At 49.6% G+C, this 27,638-nt stretch overlaps 1 protein-coding gene across 3 annotated transcripts in view; it reads left to right on the top strand.

Moving 5' to 3' along the window:
• Nucleotides 1-24,946: 24,946 nt before the first annotated feature.
• Nucleotides 24,947-27,638, top strand: part of Grk3 (G protein-coupled receptor kinase 3) — a 99,080-nt gene continuing 96,388 nt past the window's right edge. The window contains exon 1 of one of the 3 annotated variants that reach the window (XM_048450378.3): nucleotides 24,947-25,087. Coding sequence is in view for 1 of the 3 variants with exons in the window: in XM_048450367.3 (XP_048306324.1) it covers nucleotides 25,312-25,424 (113 nt within the window). In the remaining 2 variants the exon portion in view is untranslated. Of the gene's footprint in view, nucleotides 25,088-25,264; nucleotides 25,425-27,638 lie in introns of those variants that run through there. The other 2 variants (XM_048450367.3, XM_048450387.3) reach the window with 2 other exon arrangements.

Below are 27,638 nucleotides of genomic sequence, written 5' to 3'. Positions count from 1 at the left end.
TGTCCCTGTCCCTATGTTTGTGTGTCTGCAAATCTGTCTGTGCGTTTGTTCCTCAGGCTGTCTTGTGAATCGGTCTGTGTGTCTGTTCCTCACGAAGGGCTTCACTCTGTCTTTATTGACAGTAAAGCAAGAATTCATGGGAAAGGAATGGGAAACTTTAAGAAATCTTTAGCAATGTTTTACAAGGGAAATATCAGTGAGTCCAACTGAGCCCAACTGACCCAGAGAACAATTATTACTGTTAATATTACTGTTAATAATCAGTTGATAAACTGATATTCACGGGTTGTGTTTAACATTTATGGTGGATATTCATTTTAGAAGGTTTCTTTCAACTTCTATTTTTGCCACAGTCAGCAAATTGCTTATTGGAACTTGGGTACATTACTCTGGGTCAGGGCCATGAAAGAGCATGTAATTTAAAATTACAGTTCTCTGTTAACTTAGATTGTAAATGTTGATACATGGGAAATCCAATCAATTACACTGCTTTCATGAAGGCAGATTAAACGGGCAGGCCGAATACACATTAGTGTAGCGGTCTTAAGTGTTGTACTAACTCGGCTGTGAGGCCCAGCAAAAGTTTAAGCCTCTTAGAATGTAAGAGAATACAAACTCATCTCGTTCCTTTCTGAAATTTTCTTTATGGATCTTTGGATTCTTTTGCATTTGAAGGTTGAGGGGACCATCACTGGGGCCCATTTCCAGAACACCTGTGGCTATTCAATTTAGATTGTAAAGTTTAAATGTATGCTTAACATTTGCCTCCCGAGAAGGTGGGGGAGGGGAAAAGCCCTTCAGCTCAAGTTCTGGATCCTGAACGTGGAGGCAGGAGCAGGAGCGAGGGGTTAGTTCACTGGGTAAAGCCCCAGCCCCACACCACGAGGACCAGAGCTAAAGTTCCCAGGTAGCCAGGATCTGTGTTCCCAGTGCCCCTTCTGTGAGACAGGAGGGGGAGACAGCCAGCCTGGCAGGGATTCTACCCCCCCTCCCCCGCCGCTGTCATCCCTTTCACACCTGCTGTGCCATGACAGACCCATGCCCACACCTATCAACAGGCACATACAGATTTCATTTTAAGTTGGTATGTGGATCTTCATGCTTTTTGGGTGGTCCATGATCTCTCGAAAATTTTCTAGACTCTCCATCCAGCCTCCCTCCATGAAAACAGACCCACATTATGGGTAGAAACCCAGGGCCTTGCACATCCTAGGCCAGTGTTCCCACTGCTGTCCACAGCGGTGGTTGCCCTCGATTCCGGGTCCTGCTTTCTGAACTTGCTGGGTCTTCTCTCCTGGCTTCTGATAGCATCTGACTTTCCCACCTATGGTGAAGTTCAAGCCTCTTATTTTATAAGCAGAATATCTGGGAAGGCAGATCAGAATGGAGCTGGGCAAGGTGGTGCATGTATGTAATCCCAGGGCTGGGGAAACAGAGGCTGGAGGATTGCTTTGAGTTCAAGGCTAGTCTGGGCTATGACTGTGCGATATTGTTTCCAAAATGAAAATAATAATAATAATAATAATAATAATAATAATAATAATAATAATAATAAAAGACCAGCTGGAGAGATAGCTTAGTGGGTAAGAGCTCTTGCAGAGGACCAAGCCGGTGAGGAGCCATACCCTCTTCTGGCCTCTATGGGTACCTACTCTCGTGTGGCACACACACCATTTTCTCTCACACATGTTTAAAATAAAATAAATATTTTTTAAATGCAGAAACAAAACAAAACTAACCAACCAATCAGAAAACCCCAGACAGAATGGAAATGATTCGTCTAAACACATCAGATTAAAGAGAAAAGTCTTTTTGGTCCCTGGGCATGACTGCTCTTAGCCACAAGCCATGTTCCTTCCTGAAACACTTCCTTGAGTCTTTCCACACAGGGAAGTGCCTTCCCACACTTACCATACCTCCCTTCAGAACTTTCCGCTCAGCACCCTGGGCCTCCACATTGACTCCAGCCTCTCCTGCTGATGTGTGAAGTTCAGTGGAGCACAACTTAGAGCCTGTGTGTGTGTGTGTGTGTGTGTGTGTGTGTGTGTGTCCGTCTAGGTAAAGACCACCCCAGTTCTCAGAGTGTGGGGGGGTCCGTCTAGGTAAAGACCGCCCCAGTTCTCAGAGTGTGGGGGGTCTGTCTAGGTAAAGACCGCCCCGGTTCTTAGAGCGTGGGGGGTCCGTCTAAGTAAAGACGTCCTCAGTTCTTGGAGTGTGCGGAGGGGGTAAAGGCAGCTCCAGTTCTTAGAGTTTGGGGGTCCATCTAGGTAAAGACGGTCCCCGTTCTTAGGCGAGGTCTGGGCCAACACTGACGGTTGAACCATCCGACACCGCAGGGAGTGAAAAGCCGGAACTGAAGGTATGCGTAAGAAACACTGTGACCACAGGAAGCCGCTGTTCACCTCAGTCGTGAACGCTTGACAGATATGTGGCTCTCTGAGTTCGACAGGGGCTAGGGAGAAGGCTCTGGGGGTTGACTGCTCCATGCAAGTGTGAGGGCGCTGAGGTCAGGTCCCCAGCGTCGTCCCACAAAGCTGGGTGTCCTGTGCACTTGCAGTCTCAGCACTGGAGCGGCTGAGACATGTGGGTACCCGGGACTCACTGGCCATGCAGCCTAGCCTACTCAGTGAGTACCAGGCTCAGTGAGAAACCCTGCCTTCAAAAACAAAATGGATGCCATACACACGCACCACCCCATCCCCCAATAAAACTGGCCACTGTTCTCGAAGTTTCCTTGCATCTTGGACGGTGGCCACATTGCTTGTGCCTGACAGCTATCGGACTTGGCTGAGCGCTGTCTAGATAGAAGTCAGGCGTTGGGTGAGGAAAGCTGCTAATAGCGGGAGATTCTGCTGCACAGACATAAAGTCGTGCATATCCTTTGAAGAGCTGAGGCTCCTTCAACAGCAGCGCCTGCAACAGAAACTGCAATGCCTGCTGTACTCAACTGGGCAGGTCTTTGCACTGACTCCAGGCTCCAGCTCTTCCCAGCAGGTCATTCCTACACCTTGATGCCTGAGGCCTCCCAGGTTGTAAGTTGCAGGAGGCCTTTGAAAGCTTTATTGAGGGTCTCAGAATAGCAACCTCCAAGGAGAGCAGGGTAGGCTTTGGGCGGGTCCCCTCTCCCTTCCCACCTTCCCCCTCCTCCCTCCCACTCCCCAGTGCTAGGACCACAGGTCAATGTCACCATGCCTGGCTTTTCACGTGGGACCAAACTCCATGCATGTATGGGAAGCTCCTTCCCATTGAGCTGTCTTCCAGGCCATTGTCAGGTTTGCAGACAACACATAAGCAAGCAGGGAGGAGTCTTGGAAGGTGGCTTGGCAGTTTACAGTGCTTGCTGCTCTTTCGGAAGACCTGAACTCAGTTGGCTTCTAGCACCTATATTAGATAGCTCACAATTTCCTGTAACTCCAGCACCAAGGATCCAGCACCCTCTTCTGGCTTCTGAGTTCACTTCACTTACGTGCACAGATCCACACACGTAACTAAAATAGAAATAAAATCTTTGAATGAGAGGTTGACAGGTGTAAGATCTGAACACAGCACTGGTGCCCTGAGCGTCGGTCACACAGCTGAGTGACCTTGGGTAAGTTTCTTGATGTCTCTGAGCCTGAGTCCCCATCTGTGAAGTGCAAATAAAAGAACAGTATCTATACTGGGGTGTGTGTGCGAAATGACAGTGTAGGTAGGACAGAGGCAGGTTTACTTCACATTCCTAAACATTTGTTTATTGAGTAATACTGTATGTTGATGGTATTTTAAGTGACCAGGGGCAAAACTGACCCAGAGTCACGTCTTCTTAGCTCAGATGTCAACTGGATGTACCCAGGAACTGAGAGCTCAAGGCAAAGGCTTCTGGGTGACTGCTTTGCCAGCGTACAGTGACAGGAAGTGCTGGTGTAAAGCAGGAAGACTGAGGTGGGGAGGGGAGGGTGGCTCTCTTAGGGACTGTCTTTGGTGAGGGCATGTGGGTCACAGAGCAAACATTCCTAACCCAAAAATCTAAAATCCAAAATGTCCTGAACTTTGAAGTTTTCTGAGCACATGCATCACATCATGCAGCATGCATTTTCACACCCAACTTTGTACTGGGTCAGCACACGGGTATACCTCAGCTCCTGGGACCAGTCCGTCCATTACTGGGTCAGCACACGGGTATACCTCAGCTCCTGGGACCAGTCCGTCCATTACTGGGTCAGCACACAGGTATACCTCAGCTCCCAGGGCCAGTCCATCCATTTCAGTAGCTGATTTACTGATTGAGTCGTTTGATTTCTTGGTATTTAGCCTTCTGAGTTGTGTGTACACGCTAGATCTTAATCTTCTTTTAGATTGTAACTGATAAAGACTTTTTTCCCATCCTGAGACCTGCCTCTTCACTCGACTGTTTCCTTTGCTGGGCAGAAAGCATTTTAATTTTATTGGCTCTTGTCCCTATTTCCTGTCAGAGCCTTTTTCAGAAAGACCCTGCCTATGTCTTTATTTTGAAGTGGTTTTTGTGTTTTTCCTCCGACAGTTTTAGAGTCTTAAGTCTGCTATGGAGGCTTTTGATCCATTTAGAATTGCCAGTAGACATGTGAAAATGTTCAACACCACTAGCCAGCAGGGGAATGAAAATGAAGACCACATTGAGAGTCCCTCTCGCTCCAGCCAGAACGGCTGTCATCAAGAAAACAAAGGGCAGAAAATGTTGGAGAGGAAGCAGAGAGAAGGGAACCCTTAGATACTGCTGGCAGTAATGTGGAGAGGCAGCCACCATGGAAATCAGTATAGAGTTTCCTCAAAAGGCTGGGGACAGAACTACCCTGAGAGACAGCTACTCCACTCTGGTGTCCGGTGTGTTTACTCAAAGGACTCCAAATTAATATCCCAGAGATATCTATGAATCTGTGCTAATCAGCTCCAGCTATCAATTTTCCACAGCCTAGGATCACATGGGAGATCAACAAGGGTTGTCCACATTGTGTTAGCTTGTGGCCCTGTCTGTGGGGATTAACATCATTCAGTTAAATGACATGGGAAGACCCAGTCCACTGTGGGTGGCACCATTCCCCAGGCAGGGGGACCTGAACTCTGTGAGAAAGGCGGAAGCATGCATGCATTCATCTGTTCCTGACTGCGGATGTGATGTCCGCCTGTTTGGAGCACCTGTCACTGTGTTGCTCCTGCTGTGATGGACTAGAACCTGGAACTACAACCTGAAATGAGCACCCTTCGCCCCTAAGTTGTAGTTTTTGAGGTTATTTTGTCATAGCAACAAAAATAAAACTAAGACACCGCCCACTTTATTGTAGCGTTGTTCATAAGAGCTGAGTTGTGGAAGCAGCACGGGAGTCCTCAACAGAAGCGCCGATAAAGAAAATGTGGTCCACACACACAAAGAAAAATGGAATGATGTCATCTGTAGGAAAATGGTACAACTGGAGATGGTCATATTTAGCAAATTAAATCAAATAAAGACAAACATTGAATGTTCTCTCATTTGTGGATCCTATGTTACAGATACAAAAACTCATGTGTGTATATGTGACGTGAAAGGAGGGTTAGGGAAGGGGGAAAAGGGAGGGGAGAAAGGGGAGAGCCAAGTACATTATCTACTCACATGGGAGCACCTGTGAAATGTGGTGGTGTGCGCACAAGATACTTACAAACTCCAGCTGCCCCGACACGGTGAGCAATGAGCAGACTGTGAGAACACAGTGTCTGTGTAAATGGATTGGGGGTTTGGACTTGCTCCCAATCCCAACATAACTATCAGGTATTCTAAAATGAAAGGGAAATGTTCCTCAACTTTCTAGTCTCTAATGTGCCTTGTCCTCTCTTCCAATGTCTCTGTCCAACTTTGGAATCAAAGGAACGCTGGCCTCAAAGGACGGCAAGGACATGCCCCCTTGTACTTCTAGAGGAGCTGGGGAGGACGGCTCCTCACTCCCCTTCACATGGTTAGCAGAATTCACAGTGCTGGCTGTGTGACCCTGGATTTTCTTCCTGGGATCTTTGGTGACTTATTCCATCCCTTGTCGTAGTCTAAGGCCGCACAGATGTTCTAGGTCAGTACTCCTCAACTTGTGGGTCAGGACTCACTCCTTTGGGTGCTGAACAACCCAGGGATCAGATATTCTGCCTGTCAGATATATTTACATTACAAGTCAGAACAGTGGCAAAATTGCAGTTATGAAGTAGCAACGAAAATAATGTTGTGGCTGGGAGTCACCACAACATGAGGAACCATATTAAAGCGTCACAGCGTCAGGAAGGTTGAGAACCACTGCTCTAGGTCTTGGGTTTGTTTTCGTGGCTTCCATGCTCCTGGTTTTGTGCTTCATATAGGCGGTCACAGTGGGAGACCATCCCTGCTGCAGAACACCAGCTGAAACCCGAGAACAGTGTGTCAGAGCCTGGAGGGGGCAAAACATCTGATACAGCAACCCGCGGAGGGAGGAACGGTTTCTTTTGGTTCAAAACTTCAAGAGATCTCAGTCTAGCTCAGCTGGAGCCCTGGTGGAGCTTTTGGGGGAAGAAGAATGCAAGTGGGTCAGGAAGCAGAGAGCAAGGTAGAGCCAGAGCGACTCCATCTAAGGGTCTCACACCCTCCCCAAAATAGAGCCAAGAGTTAGAGACTGAACACTCAACTCTTGAGCCTTTGGGCACATCCCGGACTCAAATGATAATAGAATGGCTAGTTTAGGATGAGAGGGGATGGGGAAAAGCTGGTTTGTGGACCTGAGGAGGGCAGTTGAAAATTTCGGTCTAGGAAAACTGAATAGAGGTAGAGGTGACAAACAAAACAAAAACGAGAGACGCTGAGGTTGGGATGAGTAAATAGGTGTGCTGGACCAAAAGAATGAGATTAGAGAAAGACTATGGAAATACTTTGCTAATAATTTTAGATTTTGTTTCTTGATTGGCAGGCATCCACCTGCATTTTTTTTAAGCACCTGAAGGTCATCGGCTCAGTGGCTGTCTAGAAGATGGTTTGAGTAGGTGCATGGAGAAACTAGCAGCCAATAAGCCAAGCTGCCATTTCTGTCAGTTGGGAAGGATGCTGAGGACGGAGTCAGAGGCTGGACCTCTGAGATCCCGAGCGGCAGAATCCATGGGCCAGAGGCTGAATTATCAACAAGGGAGGGAGTGACGGAGAAATGACTGATATTGAGGCAGGTCATTTGCTGGGGCTTTGCTCTTGGTGGCAATGAGCCGAGTGCCAGGTCTGTGCACCCCAAGAAGCAGGCTGCAGACGTGATCTGACTGAAGCTGTCACATTAATTCCAAAAGCTTCAAGGAAGGAAATGCTGACGGGAACGAAAAGCTTCCAGAAAGTGTTCTTGCCTCATGGAAGCAGCGTGCTGGCAGGAAAACCTTGACATTGAATTGATTTCAATAGTCACTAGGGCAGCGTGCTTGCTTCCAGGCTTCTCAGTGGGCTTTGAAACTGTGAAGGACTGGCTGGCATGCAGGTCAGGCAGGTGGAAAAAGATGCCAAACTTCAGAGTAGAATATTTTTCTTTTTTTCTTTTCATAGGAAAACAATGTAGAAAGAAACAAATGCCACCCTTGTTGGCAACCTGAGTGACAATGACCTTACTTCTCTTGGGTGACAGAGGCTTTTGCAGGTGAGGCCATCTGTGGAAGGATGGCGTGTGTAAACACTCTGATGTGGGCAGCTGCTTGCTTTGTGGCTGAGCCTTGAGGTTTTTCTTGGAATTGTGAAAAGGCAAAACCAATTCTCCAACAGCAAAATGAAATGAGTGGATGCCTGGTGACTCCAACCGCACGTCCTTAGCCGGAGCCACTCCAAGAACAAAGCCAAGCAAAACACAAACCTAAATTCATTTTGTAGATTTAAACAGTTCTGCGCTAAGGGAGCTGACTCTGTGTCAAGAGCTTGCCACACTTTGTGTCCCGAGTACCCATGTGAAAGACAGGTATGGTGAAAAAAGGGTTATGGAGGGTTTCGCTGGCCAGTCTAGCTGAATTAGAGAGCTTCATGTTCAGTGAGAGACCCTGTCTCAAGAAACAAGGGCTGAGTGATGGAGAATGACACCTCATGTGGACCTCTGTCGTCCACACACATGTGGGCACATTCACAAACTTATACACACAAATGTGCACACATTCATACAAGTGCATATATGAACAAGCTCACGCACACATACATGCCCACATGGACCTGCATGCTCACACACATACATGCTCACACACATGCATGTTCCCCCACATGCATGATCACACACATGTATGCTCTCACACACTTGCATACTCATATACCCACATGCATGCTCTCATACACATGTATGTTTTCACACACACATGCATTCTCTCACACACATGCATGCTCACACACATGTGTCCTCTCATACAGACATGCATGATCACACACATGCATGCTCACACACATGTATGCTCTCTCACACACATGCATGCTCACACAATGCATCCTCTCACACACAAATGCATGCTCACACACATGTATGCTCTCACATACATGTATGCTCACACAGACATGCATGCTCTCACACACATGTATGCTTTTATGTTGGGGAGAGATTGTAATTCCAGACAAGAACTTGGCACTCATGCATGCTCACACACACATGCATCCTCTCACATGTACATGCATGCTCATACACACACAATGCATTGCATTGTATACTTCCAGGTTCAGCTTTGTAAATTTTTACAGTCATCAACACAACAATGGCCCAACTTCTGTTCTATAAGAATTTTTCTGTAAAAGGAGCCAGTGATTCTTGGAGACGAGGTTGATTTTAGGACCTCACAAGAAATCTGAGAGATGAGCCGGGCGTCCTGCTGTATCCAAAGCAAGAAAGCCAGCTAGGCCTGCCCTGGCTATCTGGAAAGTTCTCGGGTCCAACCTCCTGGCTTCCTCTGTGTAAAGTCAAGACTCTGGGAGCAGCAAAAAGAATGACTGTAGGGCTGGGGAGAGTCCCAGTGGCTTGTCACACAAAGCTTGGGAGCTTGAGTTCGAATCCCCAGAATGCACGTGAAGCTAGGTACAGTAGTCTGTAACCTTGGTGCTTCAATGAGATGGGAGTAAAGAGAGATGAATCTCCCAGAATCCTCTGGGTCTGCTGCCTGGCTTACACTACGGTAGACACCATGGTAGACAATAAGGAAGAGCAGTTTGTCTGAATGACCTTTATCTTACTAGGAGGAAGGGTTTGCTCGGACTTGTGGTTTCAGAGCCTCTTGGTCCACCATACTGAAGGAGGCATGTAAGTGCCGTGGTATGAGCATATATTGCTGAGGGACACGCATGTAAGTGCCGTGGTATGAGCGTGTATTGCTGAAGGACACACATGTAAGTGCCATGGTATGAGCATGTATTGCTGAGGGACACGCATGTAAGTGCCATGGTATGAGCGTGTATTGCTGAGGGACACACATGTAAGTCCCATGGTATGAGCATGTATTGCTGAGGGACATGCATGTAAGTGCCGTGGCATGAGCATGTGCTGAGAAACACACGTGGAGGACCAGGAAGCAGAGAACAGTGATCATGTCCTCCATCATAAAGGATCCACAGTCTCTCAGAATAACATGGGACACTCATCAGAACAGCACCACCAGCAGGGGATGCACGTCAGAACAGGAGGTTAGAGGAGACTTTTCAGGTCCAAATAAAGGCACCCGTTCTTGTGAAAACACCCCGAGAGGAGGCAGGTTCCACACAGGTGTATCTCAGGTAACACGTGATGGACAGAGTGGGTCTTTAAGAGAACTGGGCATTCCTGCCTTCCATTGTCTGGCCCTGTGTGGCCGGTAGACCTGATGTGCTTTCTAACAGAATGAGACAGCCTGATGGGACGGTGCTGAGGCAGCTGGACTCCTGTAAGGTGCCTCCATGTGTCCCTCCTTGTCCATTGGGAGGACACTGAGGTGGGCTTGGTGATCTTGTGTCATAGATGAAAGCCTTGTACTGTTGGGCTGTGAAGTGGTGCTAGTATTATTTATTTTTTAAAAACAGGATCTCACTCTATAGCCCTGGCTGGTCTAGAACTCTCCAGGTAGATCCAGCTATGATCTTATCACAGAGATCCTCCTGTCTCTGCTTCTGAAGTACTGGGATTAAACATGTTCACTGTTATGTTGGTATTGACTTTAATCGTTTTAGTCAGCTTTTATGTTAGGGAGAGACTGTAATTCCAGACAAGGACTTGACACTCAGAGCCTCCCAGAGGCTGTGTGGCTAGGGCATTGTCCTCGGTGCGGCACCATCGGCAGTGGGAGCCTTGATGGGGAAGGACCTTCTAGAAGTCCTATAGGTTATTGGGGGTGAGATCTTGAAGGGACTGTGTGTGACCTCAGACCTTCCCCCTGTTCCTTGCTGGTGTGAGACCAGGAGTTCACTCCACCTTCCACTCCTGCTGTGAGACACTGCCTGCCCAAGGCAGCAGGACCAGGTGGTCGCAGACTGAGATCTCCAAAACTGAGAGCCAAGCCCGTTCCCTTAGTAGTCAGTGATCTCAGATGCTCGTTGCAGTAGCGGGAAGCCGCGAGCATAGGCGTGCACGGCCTGTCTCCCCTCTTACTGACTGCATCTTGCCGTCTGTTGTCAGTTCTCTGGAAGTAATGAAGGACACTAGCACATTGTTCTCAGCACAGCCCTCATCACTCAGATGTTAGTGTCCTTTCCCTACTTCAGGGTCCCACCCAAAACACAATGTCCAGTTGTTTCTTATGCCTTCTCAGACGCCTCTGGTTGGGACAGTTTCTCAGACTTTCTTTGTTTTTGATGACCTTGACATTTTTTGTCAGTTTTTTCCCTCCTGCCTCAGCCTCCCAAGTGTTGGAGTTACAGGAGGTGCTGGGCTCCCTTGGCAACAGTTTTGAGACTTGCGCTGCTGTGAGAAGTGACCAAGATTTGGGTTGTCCCCACTGCTGTTGTGCCATGTCTGAGAATTTCTCTCCCTGGTAGCTACTTTTATGAGATGCATGTGTCTGAGTGTTCCTGTACACACACACACACACACACACACTCACACAGATACACACACACACACACACACACGTGCACATCGGTATTTTGTCTGTTTGTTTCTGTGCAACAGATATGTGCCTGGTGCCTGTAGAGGCCAGAAAGGGCATCAGATCCCTTGGAGTTGATTTACAGATAGTTCGAACCACCGTTGGGTGCTGAAAACCAAACCTAGGTCCCCTGCAAGAGGACCTAGCTCTTAGCTACTGAGTCATCTCTGCAGCCCAAGAAGGCTGAATTTGGGCCAGTGGTCTGAGGGTCTGCTCCAGATACCCACCCTCCTCTCCTGGACTTGGCACGTTCAGGGTCTCCTCAAACTGAGTCCCTTGTGTTGCTTTCTGCAGACAGCTTTGTCAGGAGGACAAGTGAAGCAGCCACTGTGCAGCTGGATACAAAGGAAAACACTTGATACTGAGTGACCATAAATAGGAGATTTTCAGCTTTAGTTCCAAGATTTATGAGGAACAGTGAGACTCCCCAACATTTAAGGTGTTCACAGGGGTCTAGGCATAGAAGCATCACTTAGGGGACGGTGGCTACTTCATCACACAAATCTAGACATTGCCCACACCAGGGGTCACCACTCTAGGGCTGTGCTACTCTACACAGGCTAACCCTGTGTGACCCGGCCTGTCCTCTCTAACCTGAGCAGTGCACGGTCACTCACCCCTTAGTTCCCTGAAGGCCAAGTTCTCAGAGTTTGTTCTAATCCCAGGGCTTTTTGCCTAGACCAGGGATTCTCAACCTTTTAATATGGTTCCTTGTGTTGTGGTGATCCCCAACCATAGAATTATTTTTATTTCTAGTTTGTGACTGTAATTTTGCAACTGTTATGAATCATAATGTAAATGTCTGATGTGCAGGATATCTGATGTGCATAATGGCCTCAGACAACCCCTGTGAGTTGTGACCACTGGGCCAGACTGTCCTTGATGTCAGTTAAGCACCCAGACTGCAGGCTCTCCTTAGAGACTCCCTAATCCCCTGAGATCCCTGCTGTGCTTCCTGGAAGCAACTTTTGCAGTGCACAGTGTTTGATTAGTTTCTTAGCTCCTTACCACATCCTCTGGGCAGATAACAGGCTCTTCCAGGGCAGTGTCCTTGCCTGTTCTGTGTCCCCAGAGTCCCCAGTGTCTGGCCTAGTACTTGATGCAGAACTAGAAGGAATGAAAATGGCAAGGCCTGAACCTTTGGGATCCGAGTGCACCCACTGTGGGTGGGGACAGAGGTCCCCCCCCCGGGCTGCTAACTCAGTGACACACCTCCCTGAGTGTTGTCCTGAAGCTCTTCTCTTGTGTTTTTAGAAATTCCTTTATATGTACAAGTTTGCATACATACATGTGCGGAGGCCGGAGGTCAACCTTGGACATCATTCCTCAGGCACTGTTCACTACCTTTTTTTAAAGACAAGATCTCTCACTGGGAGATCCTGAGATCATCCAGTAGGTGAGACTGGCTGGCCAACGAGTCTCCAGGATCTGCTAGTCTCTGCCTCGCTAGTATTACAAAATGGTATTACAAACGCTGGGATTACAAAAGTGCACTGCCTCACCTGGCGCTCCACACTGGTTTTAGGTCTCGAACTCTGATCCTTAGGTTTGTGTGGCAAGCACTCCACATACTGAGCTGACTCCCTAGTCCCAGGGAAAGCCTTCTCAAGCAGCTGTTGTTACTGAACACAAAGCTCATAGGAGGCAGGCAAAGGATGGAGCTCCCAGCTGCTGTGTCCCACCCTTTCGTCTCCAATCCAGCCTGCAGCCAAGTCCCTCTTTCCTCGCGTTCCTCCTTTTCCTGGTCAAGAGAGATCTGAACCACTTCTCTGAAGATTCCCTTTGCAGAGGGATGAGTGCACACTGTGTGGCTGTCCCGGGAACTGGGACACCATAGGCGCTGGTCTCTTGAGGAGCCAAACAATCCAAGAATATGGAGCGTGTATGGGAATGCCAGTGGTCAGATAGCAAGGGGGATGGAGGAGGGACCAGGGAATGGGGACACAGAGACTTGCCCTCTTCTTGGTGCCTCTGATGATGTGGTCCCTTGGTACATGGACAGTCACTGGGTCTTCCTTTCCTTTCTGTAACTTTTCTTTTTTTTTTTTTTGGTCCTTTTGGTTCATGGTGGAATTCTTTTCTTTTTATGTATGAAAAAGAAGAATGTATTTTGTCATGGACTGTGTGTGTGTGTCTGTGTGCACATGAGTGTGGGACCCACAGAGGCCAGAAGGGGATATGAGATCCGCTGGTGCAGGGGCTGCAGGTGGTTTTGAGACATCCATCATAGGTTCTGGGAACCGAATTCAGATCTTCTGCAAGAGCAGTTCGTGCTCGTAACTGCCAAGCCGTCTCTTTTCTCTTTGTGACCTGTACATGTGTGCCTGCAGGTATATAGTGTGTGTGTGTGTGTGTGTGTGTGTGTGTGTGTGTGTGTGTGTGTGTATTCTGTAGGTTAGTTAGCCTTGGGCATTCCTTAGGATGTTGTCTGCCTTGGTGTCTGAGACTGACCTGGAAAGGACTGATTAGGCTGGCTAGCCTGGCTGGCCAGCAAACTCCAGGGATCCCCCTGTCTCTGCCTCCTCCGTGTTGGAATTTCAGAGTGTGTCTCCACACCTGACTTTTCTGCATAAGTACTGGGCAGGGGTGGGAACTCAGGTCCTCAAGCTTAAATGGCGAGCACTTTCCTGGCTGAAGCACCTCCCCAGCCCTTCTGGTTTGCATTTCTTAAGTGCTAGTTTTGATGCTTGAGAAAGAGATGACACCACAATTCCCTGAGGCCTGGTGGTTCAGAAATCTGAATTGTTTGCTTCATACAAATCTTACTGCCATCTGTACTACCTCTGAAGTTAACTTTTATTGGCCGTAGCTGGAAATGAATCCTTCAGAATATGTAAGCACTGTTTCTGGCCCACCCGGAGTCCCTCCGGACACTCATGAGCCTGTTCTACTCCAAGCAGTTATTTTTGTTTTTGTTTTTTTAATGTAAAATCATAGTCCTGCCCAATGCCTGCATAGGGCATCACTGGCTCCCTATCACTTCCAGGGTTCAGTACACACTTCCTACTTGAGTTTTATGGTCTTGAGGGGTCTATGGTGTCATATCCGCTGTCTTTAAGACTTATGGAGTGAGACGGGGTCAACCATGGGAGCTGAGCCACAAGACAGCATACTATTGAGCAAGACCATGCTACAGAGACGAGAGTAAGGCACCTACTGTGGGAAAAGGTCTGGGTAGAGCCCTGAAGATCAAGAGAGTCTAGATGGGTGGGAGCACTGGACCCGGAGGACAGGGTTTCCGGGAGAGGCTGGATGTAGGCTTGATGCTGATGGAGTCTGGGCACAGCTGGGCACATGCAGGAGGATGGAGGGTGCAGTGGGATAGGCTGCCAACCACCCCTGCACAGCTGTCTGCCCTTACCAGCGCTCCTCTCAGTTCGTGGCAGTGGCAGCTGGCTCTGTTTGAGTGAGAATGCCTGTATACATGTATATATGCACACACGCACACACACATACGCACACACACACGCACGCACACACATGCACGCACACACGCGCACGCACACGCGCACACACACGCGCGCACACACGTGCACACACACACACACACACACACGCACGCACGCACGACCTCAGAGAGAGAGCAGAGAGGTCAGATTTACTGTGTGCTGTGTGTTATGTGGTATGACAAGTCCATCTTGAAAGTGCTATAGCCTTGGCCATGCTATTGGCTTACATCTTCCTTTTCGTTCTCCTGCCCTTCCACTCCTTGTCTCCTTTCCTCTCTTTCTCACTCCCCCACCCCGTTCCATCCTGCATTAGTGTTTATCTCATTCTTGTAACACACTTCCCCACAAGGAGCGACTTAAGGAAGGGTGGCTTTGTCTGGTTCACAGTTGAAGGGTACAGTCCATCATGGTGGAGGCTGGAGGCTGCTGGTCACATGTCAGGAAGCGGAGAGAGACACAGGCTGGTTCTCGCCTCACTTTCTCCTCTTTCTCCACCCAGAACCCCAGCTCATGGGATCGTGATACCATGCTCAGGATGGGTCTCTCCACCTTGGCCAACATAGAAGCTCCCTTCCAAACATACTCTGAAGTTTATCTCCTAGGTTATTCTAGACCCCTTTCAAGTTGACAATCAAAATTAAAAGTAGCTGTAGTCATCTTCCCTCCAGAAGTGTTCAGTCTGGCCGAGCTTGAGTTTACGAGTTGAGAATACAGCTTTCTCTCCAGGAGCCCTAAGAGCCCCATGCTGAGATCCCTTTCTGGCTAGTAGGGACTGGTTTGAGCTTTGGGGACTCTGTCCTGGGCACTGTGGTGTGAGGGTGGCATTGTCTGTACCTCTGTCAGTGGCTCAAGTGACTGTGGCTTCCTTATCAAGTGTAGGGGCTGTGGGAAGACATACAGTCCACAAATACACCTGCAATTCCAGACACACAGGAGTTGTGTGCTGAGGCAGGAGGATTGCAAGGGTCAAGGTTTGCCAAGGGCAACAACGTAAATACAAGAACAGTGAGATCCTGCCCCTCCCCCAATGAAATAAGATAAAAATGGTGGAGTGTTTGCCTTGTGTGCTGGAGACCCTGCGTTCAATTCCCAGTACCATTTAACAAAGAAAAAGTATGCATGCATAGTAGCCTAGCACTCACATGTTCACATACATACACGCGCACACCCACAGGAATGTGCACATATAGATGTGGGAGCACACACTCAAACACGCATACACAGGTCATACACATCACACTACACATACACAGACCTCACACACATACAAACCACATACACACCACACATCATACCACATACACACACCACAAACTACACACACACTCCAAACCACACATACACCACACACGACACACACATCATACCACATACCACACACATACAGCTTACACATCTCTTGAAATCTAAAACACCCCTGTGTGTGGTTCCCCATAGAATTTGACTCCATTCTTTGTTACTTCGTTATTTAATAATGCAACCTATAGTTTCTTTTCCAGGCTCTGTCAAATGACCCAGGTGTCAGGGTGAAATGTACCAACTCCCGAGAGCACAGAGGCCCAGTGGTGACTGCATTATGTTTAGTAATAGAATATTGCATGTGATGCCTGACTCCACATGGAGGCAGTAAGCCGGGGCACCTCAAGGTTGAATTCTATGTTCTTAGGCAGACCTGCGTGGGCGCTGTTGACTTCGCTGTGAAGAGCTGGCCTTCCCGGAGCCCAAGCGAGCCTGCTAAGCCAGGTAATTGCTGCAGTTTACCACACACTGTCTGCGGACTCAACTGTGGAGAGGCAAAGAAAACGTCAACGAGGTCTAATAACGTGGTGAAAATGAGAAGATGGATGTAGGGAGGAAGGGAGGGAGGGAGGTGTGGCTCTCCACAGAGCACCTCCCCTGGAGACCAGCCTCAAGGGAAACCCCCAGAGTCCTCAGAGCAAAACCCAGCCATGGGGCTTGGGATCTAAACAGGGGAGTGGGGTGGGGGAGGGTGGGGAGCAGCTAACCTCCCCTGAACCATCACCAGCCAGATGTGCAGGAGGCCTGGGGTTCCAAGAGGGATCCTCCCTGCAGGAGGAAGGAACGCAGGAGAGAGTGTGTTGGGGTGACACTGAGTAGTCCAGGAGCCCTGTGAAAGGTGGGGCCAGCCTGCCTCAGCCAAGTTTGAGTAGATTTGATTGCATGGCTGCATTTAATGTTTGCTGCTTCTGTTTGAGGTTCTCTGAGGACATAAACGACCAGGTTGTGGAGGCCCTTGTGGATAAGGAACGGAGAGTTGAACGAGCCTCTAGGGGCACAGAATTCAGTCCCCAAATGGCTGTCAGTGAAAATACAAGGCCAGGAATCCAATATTCCAAAGCAACCCCATGGGCCTGGAAGTGCATTCTTGCCTAGTTAAGCCAAGCTGGAAGTGCATTCTTGCCCAGCTGAGCCTCCCTTGACATCACAGTTCTGAATGACTCTATATTGTACTCTTGTGAGACCCTGGGAAGTGGATCTGCAGAGCTACACCTAACCTCTTAACTCAGAGACTGGGGGACAGCCACTGTGAGCTGTCAAGAGGATAGCCACACTGCCACCCAGCAGCAATTAACCCTGGGGCAAATAGTCAGATAGACGGGAAGTGGTCAAGCGAGATCTCTTCTAGAACCTTCCCTAAAGGAGGTGAGAACAGAGTCTCTGGGAACTGGCAGAGGAGAGCCACGGCTCACATTTGAGTTGCAGTTCCATATCTCAGGAAACCGATTTCTCACTTGCTTGTTGGGTACGGAGCACGATTCCAGGACTCCTGGCTCTGACTCCCAAGTGGGTGGTTATAGCTGTAGCGACGCTTCTGGAACAAGGGTTCAGCTTGGGGAAGTCCTGATCATGTGCTCTGTGCCCACATGGGAGAGACAGGGCTGGTGGAGCTACAGGAGCAGGCAGCCAAGGCGAGAACCACTGCTGCCTCTGCTCTCCCCTGCTCCTCAGTGACCTGGAGAATTTTGGCCCTGGGCCAATCAGCTCAAGATCTGGTTTGCCTGTGGCTGTATTTGCATAGTACTCCTGGGTCTAGCAGGCACTTCCGCTGAGAAGAGGCAGAGCCAACTCTTCTCTCTTTCCAAGGACCACTTCCTGGGTGGAATTACTTTCCCAGGATGGGCTCAGTGTGCTTACTGCTTGTTTATTTAGAGAAATGCAGGGCTGATGGACGGAGCTGTCATTTGTTTGCTTCCTGGGTTCCCTTTAAAGCACTTTATGGGGAGAGCCCTGCAGAAAGGCCTAATTCCCCCTGTCCCCTCTCTGGCCTTATTTGGGACTGTGTTAAAGGGACAGAAGATTTTTGTTGAGGAGTAGCCAGTTCTTGTCACAGGGTAATGGAATGGCATCCTATGCTCTCAGGGCTCCTTCACGTGGCCTTGAAGGTCTCCAGGGCCACTTCTCATGGCTGGGGGTTGTTCTTCATTCTGACTCTTTGGGGGGCCTGCCACCCAGCTCCCAATTAAATAAAAGGAGACTTATTCTTACTTATGAATGCCTGGCAGCCTCAGCTTAGCTTATTTCTAGCCAAGTTTTCTTGTCATCCCATCTACCTTCGTCCTCTCTGCTTTTTACCTTTTCCCATTTCTGTGTATCTTTTCTTCCCTTCTTAATCTGTGTCTGGCTGTGTGGCTGAGTGACTGGCCCCTTATTTTCTTGTTCTTCAATCTCTCCTCCCAGACTTCTATTTATTCTCTCTGACTGCCTGCCCCACCTATCCTTCTCTTGCCTGCCTGGCTATTGGCCATTCAGCTCTTTTTTAATTAATTAATTAATTTTTATTTTTTCATTCAAATATTTACACTTCCTTCCCTCCTCCCAATCTCCTCCCACTCCCCCACTCCCCCTCCTCCCTCCCCTTCCCTGCTTGAGAGAGGGCAGGGAACCCTGCCCTGTGGGAAGTCCAAGGTCCTCCCCCCCTACATCCAGGCTTAGGGAGCTGTGTATACATATAGACTAGGGTCCCCAAAAACCAGAACATGCCATAAAAACAAGTCCCAGTGCCTTTATCAATGGTTTCTCAGTCAGTCCCCATTGTCAGCCACAATCAGAGAGTCCGGTTTGATCACATGCTCGTTCAGACCTGGTCCAGCTGGATTTGGTGAGCTCCCATTAGAACAGGTACACTGCCTCAGTTGGTGGACCAACCCCTCGCGGTCCTTACTTCCTTGCTCATCTTCTCCCTCCTTCTGCTCTTCAACTGGACCTTGGGAGCTCAGTTCGTTGCTCTGATGAGGGTCTCTGTCTCTATCTCCATCCATCGCCAGGCGAAGATTCTATGGTGATATTCAAGATAATCATCAGTGTGATAGTGGGGCAAGGACAGTTCAGGTACCCTCTCCTCTGCTGCCCAAGGACCTAGCTTGGGACATCCCCATAGACACCTGGGATCCGCTCTAGAGCCAAGTCTATTGCCAACCCTAAAATGGTTCCCTTAATGTAGGTATCTTCTTCCCTACTCCTATATCTGCCCTTCCTCCATCTCCACCCTCCCACTCCCCCAAGCTCTTGCCAGTCCTTCCCTTCTCCCTTCCCTCTCCCCTTCTCCCCTTCCCCCAACCTCACCCCCACCCCTGCCCCCATCCCCACGCTCACAACTTTGGCCCAGCAATCTTGTTTGCTTCCAATTTCCAGGAGGATCTATATATGTTTTTCTTTGGCTTCACCTTGTTATTTGGCTTCTCTAGGCTTGTGAACTATGGGCTCAATGTCCTTTGCTGTCATTCAGCTCTTTATTAGACCATCAGACATTTTAGACAGACCAGTAACACAGCTTCATTGAGTTAAACAAATGTAACATAAGAGAATGCAACCCATCTTTGCATCATTAAACAAATATTCCACAGCATAAGCAAATGTAAGACATCTTAAACTAATATTCCACACCACCTCATTTCTTCCCTGTACCTGTTCATGCCCCTGTTCCCTGCTCTACTGTCCCCTTGGAAGGGCCCCAGACCATTCCTTGGCATCCTTTATTTCATTTTACTTTTTGAGAGACAGTCTCATGTAGCTGAGGGTGGCTTCAAATATTACTATATATCCAGAAAAGCCTTTAACTTGATTCCTTCTGCCTCTACCCCCCAAATGCTGGGATTTCAGATGTGTGCCGTCATTCCTGGTTTAGACGATACTGGGAATTGAACCTAGGGCTTCGGATATTGAGGTGGATCAAGGTTAATGCTTTCCACTGAGCTACATTCCACCCTTCTCTTCATCCTTCAGTTCTCCGCTTAAGTGTCATCTACTCAGAGATGACCCCCTCCCCCCCATACTGTGAATAGGCTTATTATAGGACATCTGTGACCTTTGGCCACATCACACCCTTTGGTCAAGCAATTAATTTCTATTCATGTCCTGGCTAGAATGTTATTTCATGACACTGGGGCTGGGGGGAGGCTGTGCTCCATATACGTTAGAACATTTCCCTAAATGAATGATGGCCAGAACACAGGGATGGTGAGTGGATGGATGGGTGACTGTTGGTGTTTCTGCTCTACCCAAGTCCTTACCTGCACTTTGAAAGACTCAAGGGGAGATTTCTTGACTTAATTACTATGCTAGCACCCAGCTTTCTGGCAAATGGTGTGTGACCCCCTGGCATGTGGTATGAGAAGCGTGAGTTGGAGGATGATAGTGGCTTAGGCAGGGACAGGAGGGACAGCTTTGGGACTGGAGCAAATCCAAACCCAAATTAGGTCTGACACACATCTGATCTGCTCAGAGAGCATGAGGTTCTTTAGAATTGAGGGTGCTTCACGTCAGGACCACTGGGTTCTGCATTCTGTTTGTTCCAGAAATGGTTGTGTGCAAGCGACCCTTGGGTGAGCCTGTGTGCCCAGGCCCTTAGACCTGACCTCACTGCTTCCACCCCCAGCAGCTCTTTCCACCTCCCTCAGCCCCTTCCCTGGTCCTCCCAGGAGCCTTGTGCGTTTCTGTTTTGAGACAGGGTCTAGCTTGGTAGCTCAGGCTGCCCCAAACTCCAAGTCCTCCTGCATTGGTCTCTGGTGTGCATGTGTCCCCGCACCCAGCCAAATCCAAAACAGTTTGGATTAAGGAGAACATAGAGAAGTAGAAAGTGTTGAGGCTAGAAGGGCAAGGGGAGGTAGAAGGCCCAGAGAGAGGAAAAGAGCAGAAGCGGGGGTGGGAGGGCACAGTTCAGGGAAGGACTCCTAACAGGCCTGCAAGGTTGCATCCAAGCCGCTTCTGCCAAAGGAATGCCAGAATACATGCACACGGACAGACACACGCACGTGCACACGCACCACAGAGCAGAGAGCTGTGCACTGAGAAGCCAGAAATCCTTGAAAGACAGATGTCCAGACATCCAGGATGGAAGATGGATGGAACGCCAATGCCTGACATTCATTGTCTGCTGAGCCCCAGGCTCTGAGAAGCATCTGGGGGAGCAGGCTGCAGGCTGGTACTTTAATATTCTCATTGCTGTCAACTACCTGGCTGAGGCAGCTGAGGGGATGAAGGGCTTCTTTAGCTCTTCCTTCTGTCCCCAGTGGAGCGTCAGTCACCCAACAGGTGACTCCTTTCTCCTCACCTCAGGACCTCCTGCCTCTGGGGTCAGCTGATTTGGCCTTTCCATCCAGAGCTCTGTTCCAGTGCTGTCCATGCTTCCTGCGAAGGGACCTCAAGTCTCTACTTAGAAGGCAGAGTGAGTCATTGTTAATTGCTGACTAGGGATAGAGCAGATGGCCTTCTAGTGGTGGGCAGTCAGTCCAGTAGCCCCCGATTGCCAGATGCTTGTTAGTGATGTGGATGTCTCTCAAGACTGGGCTTAGCAGGCTGGAGTCTGAGGGGTGTTCCAGGATTGGTGTGGGGTCTCACTTCTCAGGTCTTCCAAGCAAATGTGCACAGAAGGGAGGGCCAGAGGCCAGCCTGTCACTCAGGTCTCAGAAAGGCCCAGACCACCGCTTACCCAGCACTGAATACTGGATCGTCTGATGGGCTTTCCCCTGTGTACTCCACGTACGCCTGCCCAGGTCCTGCTCTCTGGTATGTGCCCTGCTCCTTCATGCCTTCCTGTCCTGGGTGGATCCTAGTGTGGACCCTGGCTTTCCACCCTCCCTGGGGTCGGCACACTCCCAATTCCAATCTAGTCATGGAGTGTGGGGGACAGCCCAGTGTTGATGTATGTATCAGGCAACAAAACAACACACAATGTAGGACAGACTTCTGGAATGTTCTCTGGGGTTCTTGGCCTTGGACATTGGTATTTCCTCACTCTCTCCAGCTTCTCCTCTGAGCGCTTCTTGTGGTGAAGGACTTTCCACCGACTCTGTTCACAGGGTGTAAGCTCACAGATGCGCCTCACCTGAGGATGAGCATGGCAGCTCTCAGTTGTGGCAGGGACGGCCCTGGCACTCAGGGCTCAGCCTTAGCCTTTTAGTGGCCATTTAAGTTAGTGTTTGTTTGTTTGTTTCTTTGAGACAGAGTTTCTCTGTGTAGTCCTGGCTGTCCTGGAACTCGCTCTGTAAACCAGGCTGGCCTCAAACTCACTGCCTCTGCTTCCTGAGTGCTGGGATTAAAGGTGTTCACCACCATGCCCAGCTCTGCCCATTTAAGTCTTCATTTCACCACCCGGAGATCACGTGTGCAGTCTCAGCAAGCTCAGAACCTGAAATAAGTGAGACCAGGTAATCCCTCCTTAGCTTTTCCCCTTGGAAGCTGCTAGCATATATTCTGGTGGACCAAATGTGTGTTTTCAGTTATTAATCTCTCTGTGTGTGCGTGTGTGAGTCAGGGAGCCCATGCAGAGGTCAAAGCACAGCTTGCTGGAGGCAGTTCTACATCCCCACCGTATGGGTCTCAGGAATGGAACCTAGGCTTGACACACTGTCAAGCTTTACCCTGAATCTTCTCACCTTCCAGAGAGCTGTGACTTTAGCGCGCCGTTCTCAGCCGCGTCCCCCTAATGGCGCAATGTGGTGGAGAGAAGAGAGAGCACACTGCGAACTGTGTGGGAACCCTGGAGCTCTGTCAATTCGCAGAAGCAGCTTGAGATCTGAGCACGTCAGTCCTTTGGGGGTGGAGGGGGCCGGGCCGTGATTGTTTGCCAGGGAGTTCTGCGCACCAAGCACACGCGTGGGTGCCGATTTGTTGTCTGTATCTTTCTAGGACTGCAGGCTGGTGACGACGGTGTTTAATGACAGGGCTCAGAGGCTCAGTCATGACAACTGTGTCACTGTCATCAATACCCTTTGTTTTCAGTGAGCAGGGACCGCTGCTTTGCATTCCAGCCCTGAGAAAGAAGGGAGGTGGAGCCAGCACTGAGAAGCCAGAGTGGGCCACCTAATACTATTTCCAGAAGTTGTACCTGGGCATGAGGTCAGCTGACTTACATGACGAGGGGGCTCAGAAACATGAAACATGGACACGTTTAGGACATGCTGCTCTTCCGTTAGAAAAGCAATTGCTTGTGTTTATAAACGGACATCACTTTTGCCATTTTTGGTTCCTAGAATTGCCCTAGGGAGATGTTATTTTTGGTAAGGGGGGTCTTCCTGCTTTGGCGTGTAACTGTGAGACGCTGGTTTAGAATCTTCTCTAGCATAGGGAGTAGAATAGGAGGTGATGTTGGCGGGAGACCTACTAGGTGTCAGGCTAGGCGTGTGTGTGTTCACATGTGCATGTGTGTATGCACTTAAAAGGGTAGTCAGATGGCAAACTTGGGTGTTGTTCCCAAATGGAATCTAAGAAAAAAAGTCACACTTATTTACCGTACATGTATACACCCATGCAGAGGTCAGAGGCCACCTTTCAGGCCTTAGCTCTCCCCTTCCACAGAACTTGCTTGAGTCATCACACTCCGTGGCAAGCACCCTTACTGGCTGAGCCGTCAGGCTTGCCCCTCATGTTGTTTTCTGAGGTTTGGTCTCTTGATGGTCTAGAGCTCACAAATTCATCTAGGCCGGCTGGCCGCCAGTGAGTCCTCTCCCATCTCTGCCTGCCTTGCCACCCCCCGACCCCCAGGCTCAGTGCTGGGATGTGGGGTCTGGGAATGGAACTAAAGTCCTCATGTTTGTGTGACCTGCACTTCACAGACTGAACCATCTTCCTATCCCAAGGTACATTTCTAGGTGCTGGCCTTGTTTTGTTGACACAAAAGATCTGGTTGTAACTGGTCTCATTGCCAGGTCATTAGTGAAAACAGCCACAAGAGAACTTAGGTGTTGCCTCTGCTGTCTCTCAATCATTTAGCAGAGTCCAAGGCTTTGAATGAAAGTGTCTTCATAACTTACTACACACTACAAATGGGAAAAAGAATGCAACAAAAACAAACAAAAAGTACCTTAGGTCAAAGAGGATCCAGAAAATGAGTGAGGCAGGAGGATGGTTTATTTGTAAAACCCCCAGATGACTTTTAAAAAAAAACAACAACCAAGTTTTGGGAAGAAACTATTCTGATTCAGACATAAAAAGGCAGCATACTTTTTGGGAACTTACCCCTCCCTCCACCTCGGGTGGACAAGACATTCTGTGTTCCGATTTTTGGTGAGAAAGTGGCAGAAGTGGGAAGTCCAAGGCCAGGCTGGGCACTGGGCATGGCCTGTCTCTGCTGAGGAAGTGGCACTACGCAGTGACCTCGGGTCTATGGGAGAGATCCCGCTTCTTCTCAGGGAGTTGGCCCCCTTCATACTGGACCTTGGATCTGGAGAAACTTCTGGTAAAACTGGTCAGTTAGCAAACAGAGTAGAGAAAACAAAAAGAGAGAAAAACAAAGGCTGTGTCATGTGATGGCAGACCCAAGCCACTCTGCTAGGACAGCCCCAGAACTAGCCAAAACTTGACCATGAGAACAGAATGTTGACTCAGTCCAGCTTTAGTCAAACAGAGGTTCACTGTGCTATGTGACAGTTTGGCTAAAGGCACTTTAAGTTCAGGATGGCTTCAGATTTTCTGGTCCCTCAATGCCTGCCACGTGGATTCTGAGTGTCGACCTGTGTGCCCAGCTGCAAAAAAATAAGTAGCAACCCAGGCAGGATTGGGGTTAGTGAAAGGTCACCACGGAAGGCCCAGGCCCCTGGAAATTCCCTTTTGCCCAGAAAAGGGGCCTCAGCTCTTCTACTTCCCTGAAAACTCAGGAGGCTCAGAGCTCTCAAGGAGGTGCTTCCTTTTGTACCCCTTGAGTTGGTACTAAGCCTGCAAGAGCCAGAACACCCAAGGCCCTCACTGGACACACACCCTTTCACCTGAGTACAAGCCAGCTGTGACCTTGAACCTAGAGTGCTTCATCAGCTGGGTCCCCGGGGACAGCTCCCCTCCAGGGCAGGACTCTTCACCCTGCTTCACCCTGTTTCACCCTGCACAGCAGTAGCCAAGCAACTTTCTCTTGGCATGGTTCACAGAGGGAGGTCTAGGGTGGGGCTAGTGGCTGGGGACATCCCCTGTGAAGTAGCTCTGACCTCAATCAGGTTTTGGCAATCACCTGAAAGGACAGGTGGGGCTGCTCCAGGGTACTTCCTGGAAGTGCTTGTTTGACAGTGTGCTATTGGAGACCTCCTGGCATGGTCCCCTGAGTACTGGGCGCCTGGACTGTGCTTGGGGAGCTAAGGGTGAGGAGAAGGAGAGAAAAGGGAGGAGGGAGAGGGAAAGGAGGAGGGAGAGGAAGTCCCTGGTGCCTGAGAGGCTGGGTCAGGAGCGCGTGGCCGCGGACGGTTGGGGGCGCGCCGGGCTGGGACGCGGAGCCGCGGAAGGGGCGGCGCGTCGGGGTCCGCGTCGGGGTCGCGCGTCGGGCGCGCCGTGGCCCCGTCGGGGCGGTGGGAGCTGCGGAGCCGCCATGGCGGACCTGGAGGCCGTGCTGGCCGACGTCAGCTACCTGATGGCCATGGAGAAGAGCAAGGCGGCGCCGGCTGCGCGCGCCAGCAAGAAGGTCGTCCTGCCGGAGCCCAGGTACGGCTCCGGCCCTCTCCGCCCTCTCCAGTCCCCTTTGGTCCTCTCCCGCCCTCTCCGGTCCCTTCCGTCCCCTCCTGTTCACTCCGGTCCTCTCCCGCCCTCGCCAGTGCCTCTAGTCCCCTCCCTTCTCCTCCACCCCGCTGTCCCGGGCTGGTTGCAGGGCCGTCTATGTGTCAGCACCCCTTCCCCTGCCCTCCGCCCCTCTTCCCCCTGTAGCAGTAAGTAGACCTTGACTTCTTCTCAGTTCTGTCAGCAGTGCCGTCACCTCAGCCACTTTCCTCAACTTGGACCCCTGGAGGTCTGCCCTTTCTGGAAAGGGTGACAGGAGAACTGCTTGAGTCTAGCCTGTCTTTCAAGACTGTAGTAGGTTCCCGCTGAATTGGCCCTGGCTCGTGAGTCCCTGCCAAGTTGCCCTTTTATCACCACTGATTGATTATTGATTTTAAGGAGGTGTGATGGCTTCTTAGGGCTGTACTTGTCCCAGGGAGTTCCCACCGGTGTTTTGCCTTCTTAGCTGAGCCCACTGGCAGTTGCATAGTTAGTGTGGTCCCCCGTGCACAACAAACAGCCCCTGGAGTTGACAGGAAAATTGGCTCGGACTTTATAGCAACCCTTGAACCATACTACTCTGTAAGGATCTAAACCAAAGCTGCCCCCCACTCTTTGAAATGATCAAGTGTGACACACCCATGTAGCCCCAATGTTACCTTGATGTGATGGAAAATATACATATTTATTCTTTCAATCTTTTGAGGTACTGGGGAGGGGACCCAGGGTTTCACATGTGCTAGGTAAGCAGTTTACCACCGAGCAGCATGCACAGCCCCCCAAAGAACCGTTCAGTGCTGAGCGATGGTCAGATTATTCTTTTCCAAGTGTGTTTGTGAGCCCCGTGATCCAGGGAGCATCAAATCCCCGTGCTGTGTTTGCTGGGCAGATTTGTACACACAGCTGCGCCGGCCGGGTATTTTTGGCTTGCCTTCCCTTCCAAGCCTTGGCCCCTTGCTGGTTTTTGGGGTGTGTTGCTCCATGATAGTGCAAACCAGGCATGAGGGGAGACTTCAGTGGACAGTGGACTGTGGACAGTGCGTGCCCTCCTGGAGTTTAACCTATTTGGAGCTCACGGGAAATGAGACTTGATTGACATCTGCAGTAAGTGCGAAGGGCAAGACCCAGGACTCCCCAGGTCAGACTCAAGCTTCAGTAGAAAACTCCCCTGTAGGGGACATAAAAAGGCTTCATTTCGTTCTCTCATCCCCTTCTTCTGCCCCACCCTGTGAGGGGCATGGAATCTTAAATATGTATGGTTTCTATATATAAAACCGATAAATCACAACTCATGGGGAGTTTTGCGGGGGAGGGGGACATATGAATCCTAAAATTAGGAAGGTCTGTCTGCTCGTCTTTTCTTCTTGGTATCTGAACCCTAGCTGGGCTTCTGCTCTTCGCTGTTGCTCTTGGATGCCCACTTCCCCACACCAACACTCTGCTTTTCCATGGCCCTTCTTTGGCTTTGGCGGTACTTTCTTGCAAAGGAGAAGTGGTGTGGTTGAGTTCGCAAGCCCTGACATTCTAAGGTTGAGGGACGTCAACAGGAGAATTGAGTTAGGACAAGGTCCTTGGAGGCTGCTTTTCTGTCGCTATTTTTCAGGTAGACTCTTGAATGAGGCCATCTGTTTCCTTCCAGGACTCTAATTGGTTGACTGTTTGTCTTCGTGGCTTCAGCCCCTAAGTAACAACCACCCAGTGACAGTTCCTCTTGGTGCCTTATGAGGGCTTGACTGCTGGAAGACATTTTTCAGAGTTGTGTTTACGTAACGAGGAGCGTGCATTTGAACTTGCCCATTGGTCTGTCACGCTCGACTTTCTTATTTTCAACTAATTATCTGGTTACCATCAGTATTCTTCGTGCTTCCTCGTCTCGGCACCTCTGCCTCTTCCCAGTTTTCAAGAGAACCAGATAGTATTGTGTTAGTTATAACAAAACTGGTCTGCAGGGCCCAGCCTCCTTTGCCTGTTACAGAGAATCTCAGAAAATGGAACACTGAGCCCAGGGGAGAATTTTCCTCCCCCAAGAAGGCAAGAGGCAAACATTTTGTTATGTTGACATGTTATTCAATTAACAGGCCGATGGGTGTAAATCCTCTGAAGGCAACTGTTTGTCCAAATCACATCTCTGCTTTAGTTCACCCAAACAATTGCTGAGCTAAT

The sequence above is a fragment of the Myodes glareolus genome, chromosome 2, assembly GCF_982192425.1.
Source record: "Myodes glareolus chromosome 2, mMyoGla1.1, whole genome shotgun sequence".
Taxonomy (NCBI): Eukaryota; Metazoa; Chordata; class Mammalia; order Rodentia; family Cricetidae; genus Myodes; species Myodes glareolus.
This window is presented reverse-complemented; position numbering and strand designations above follow the sequence as displayed.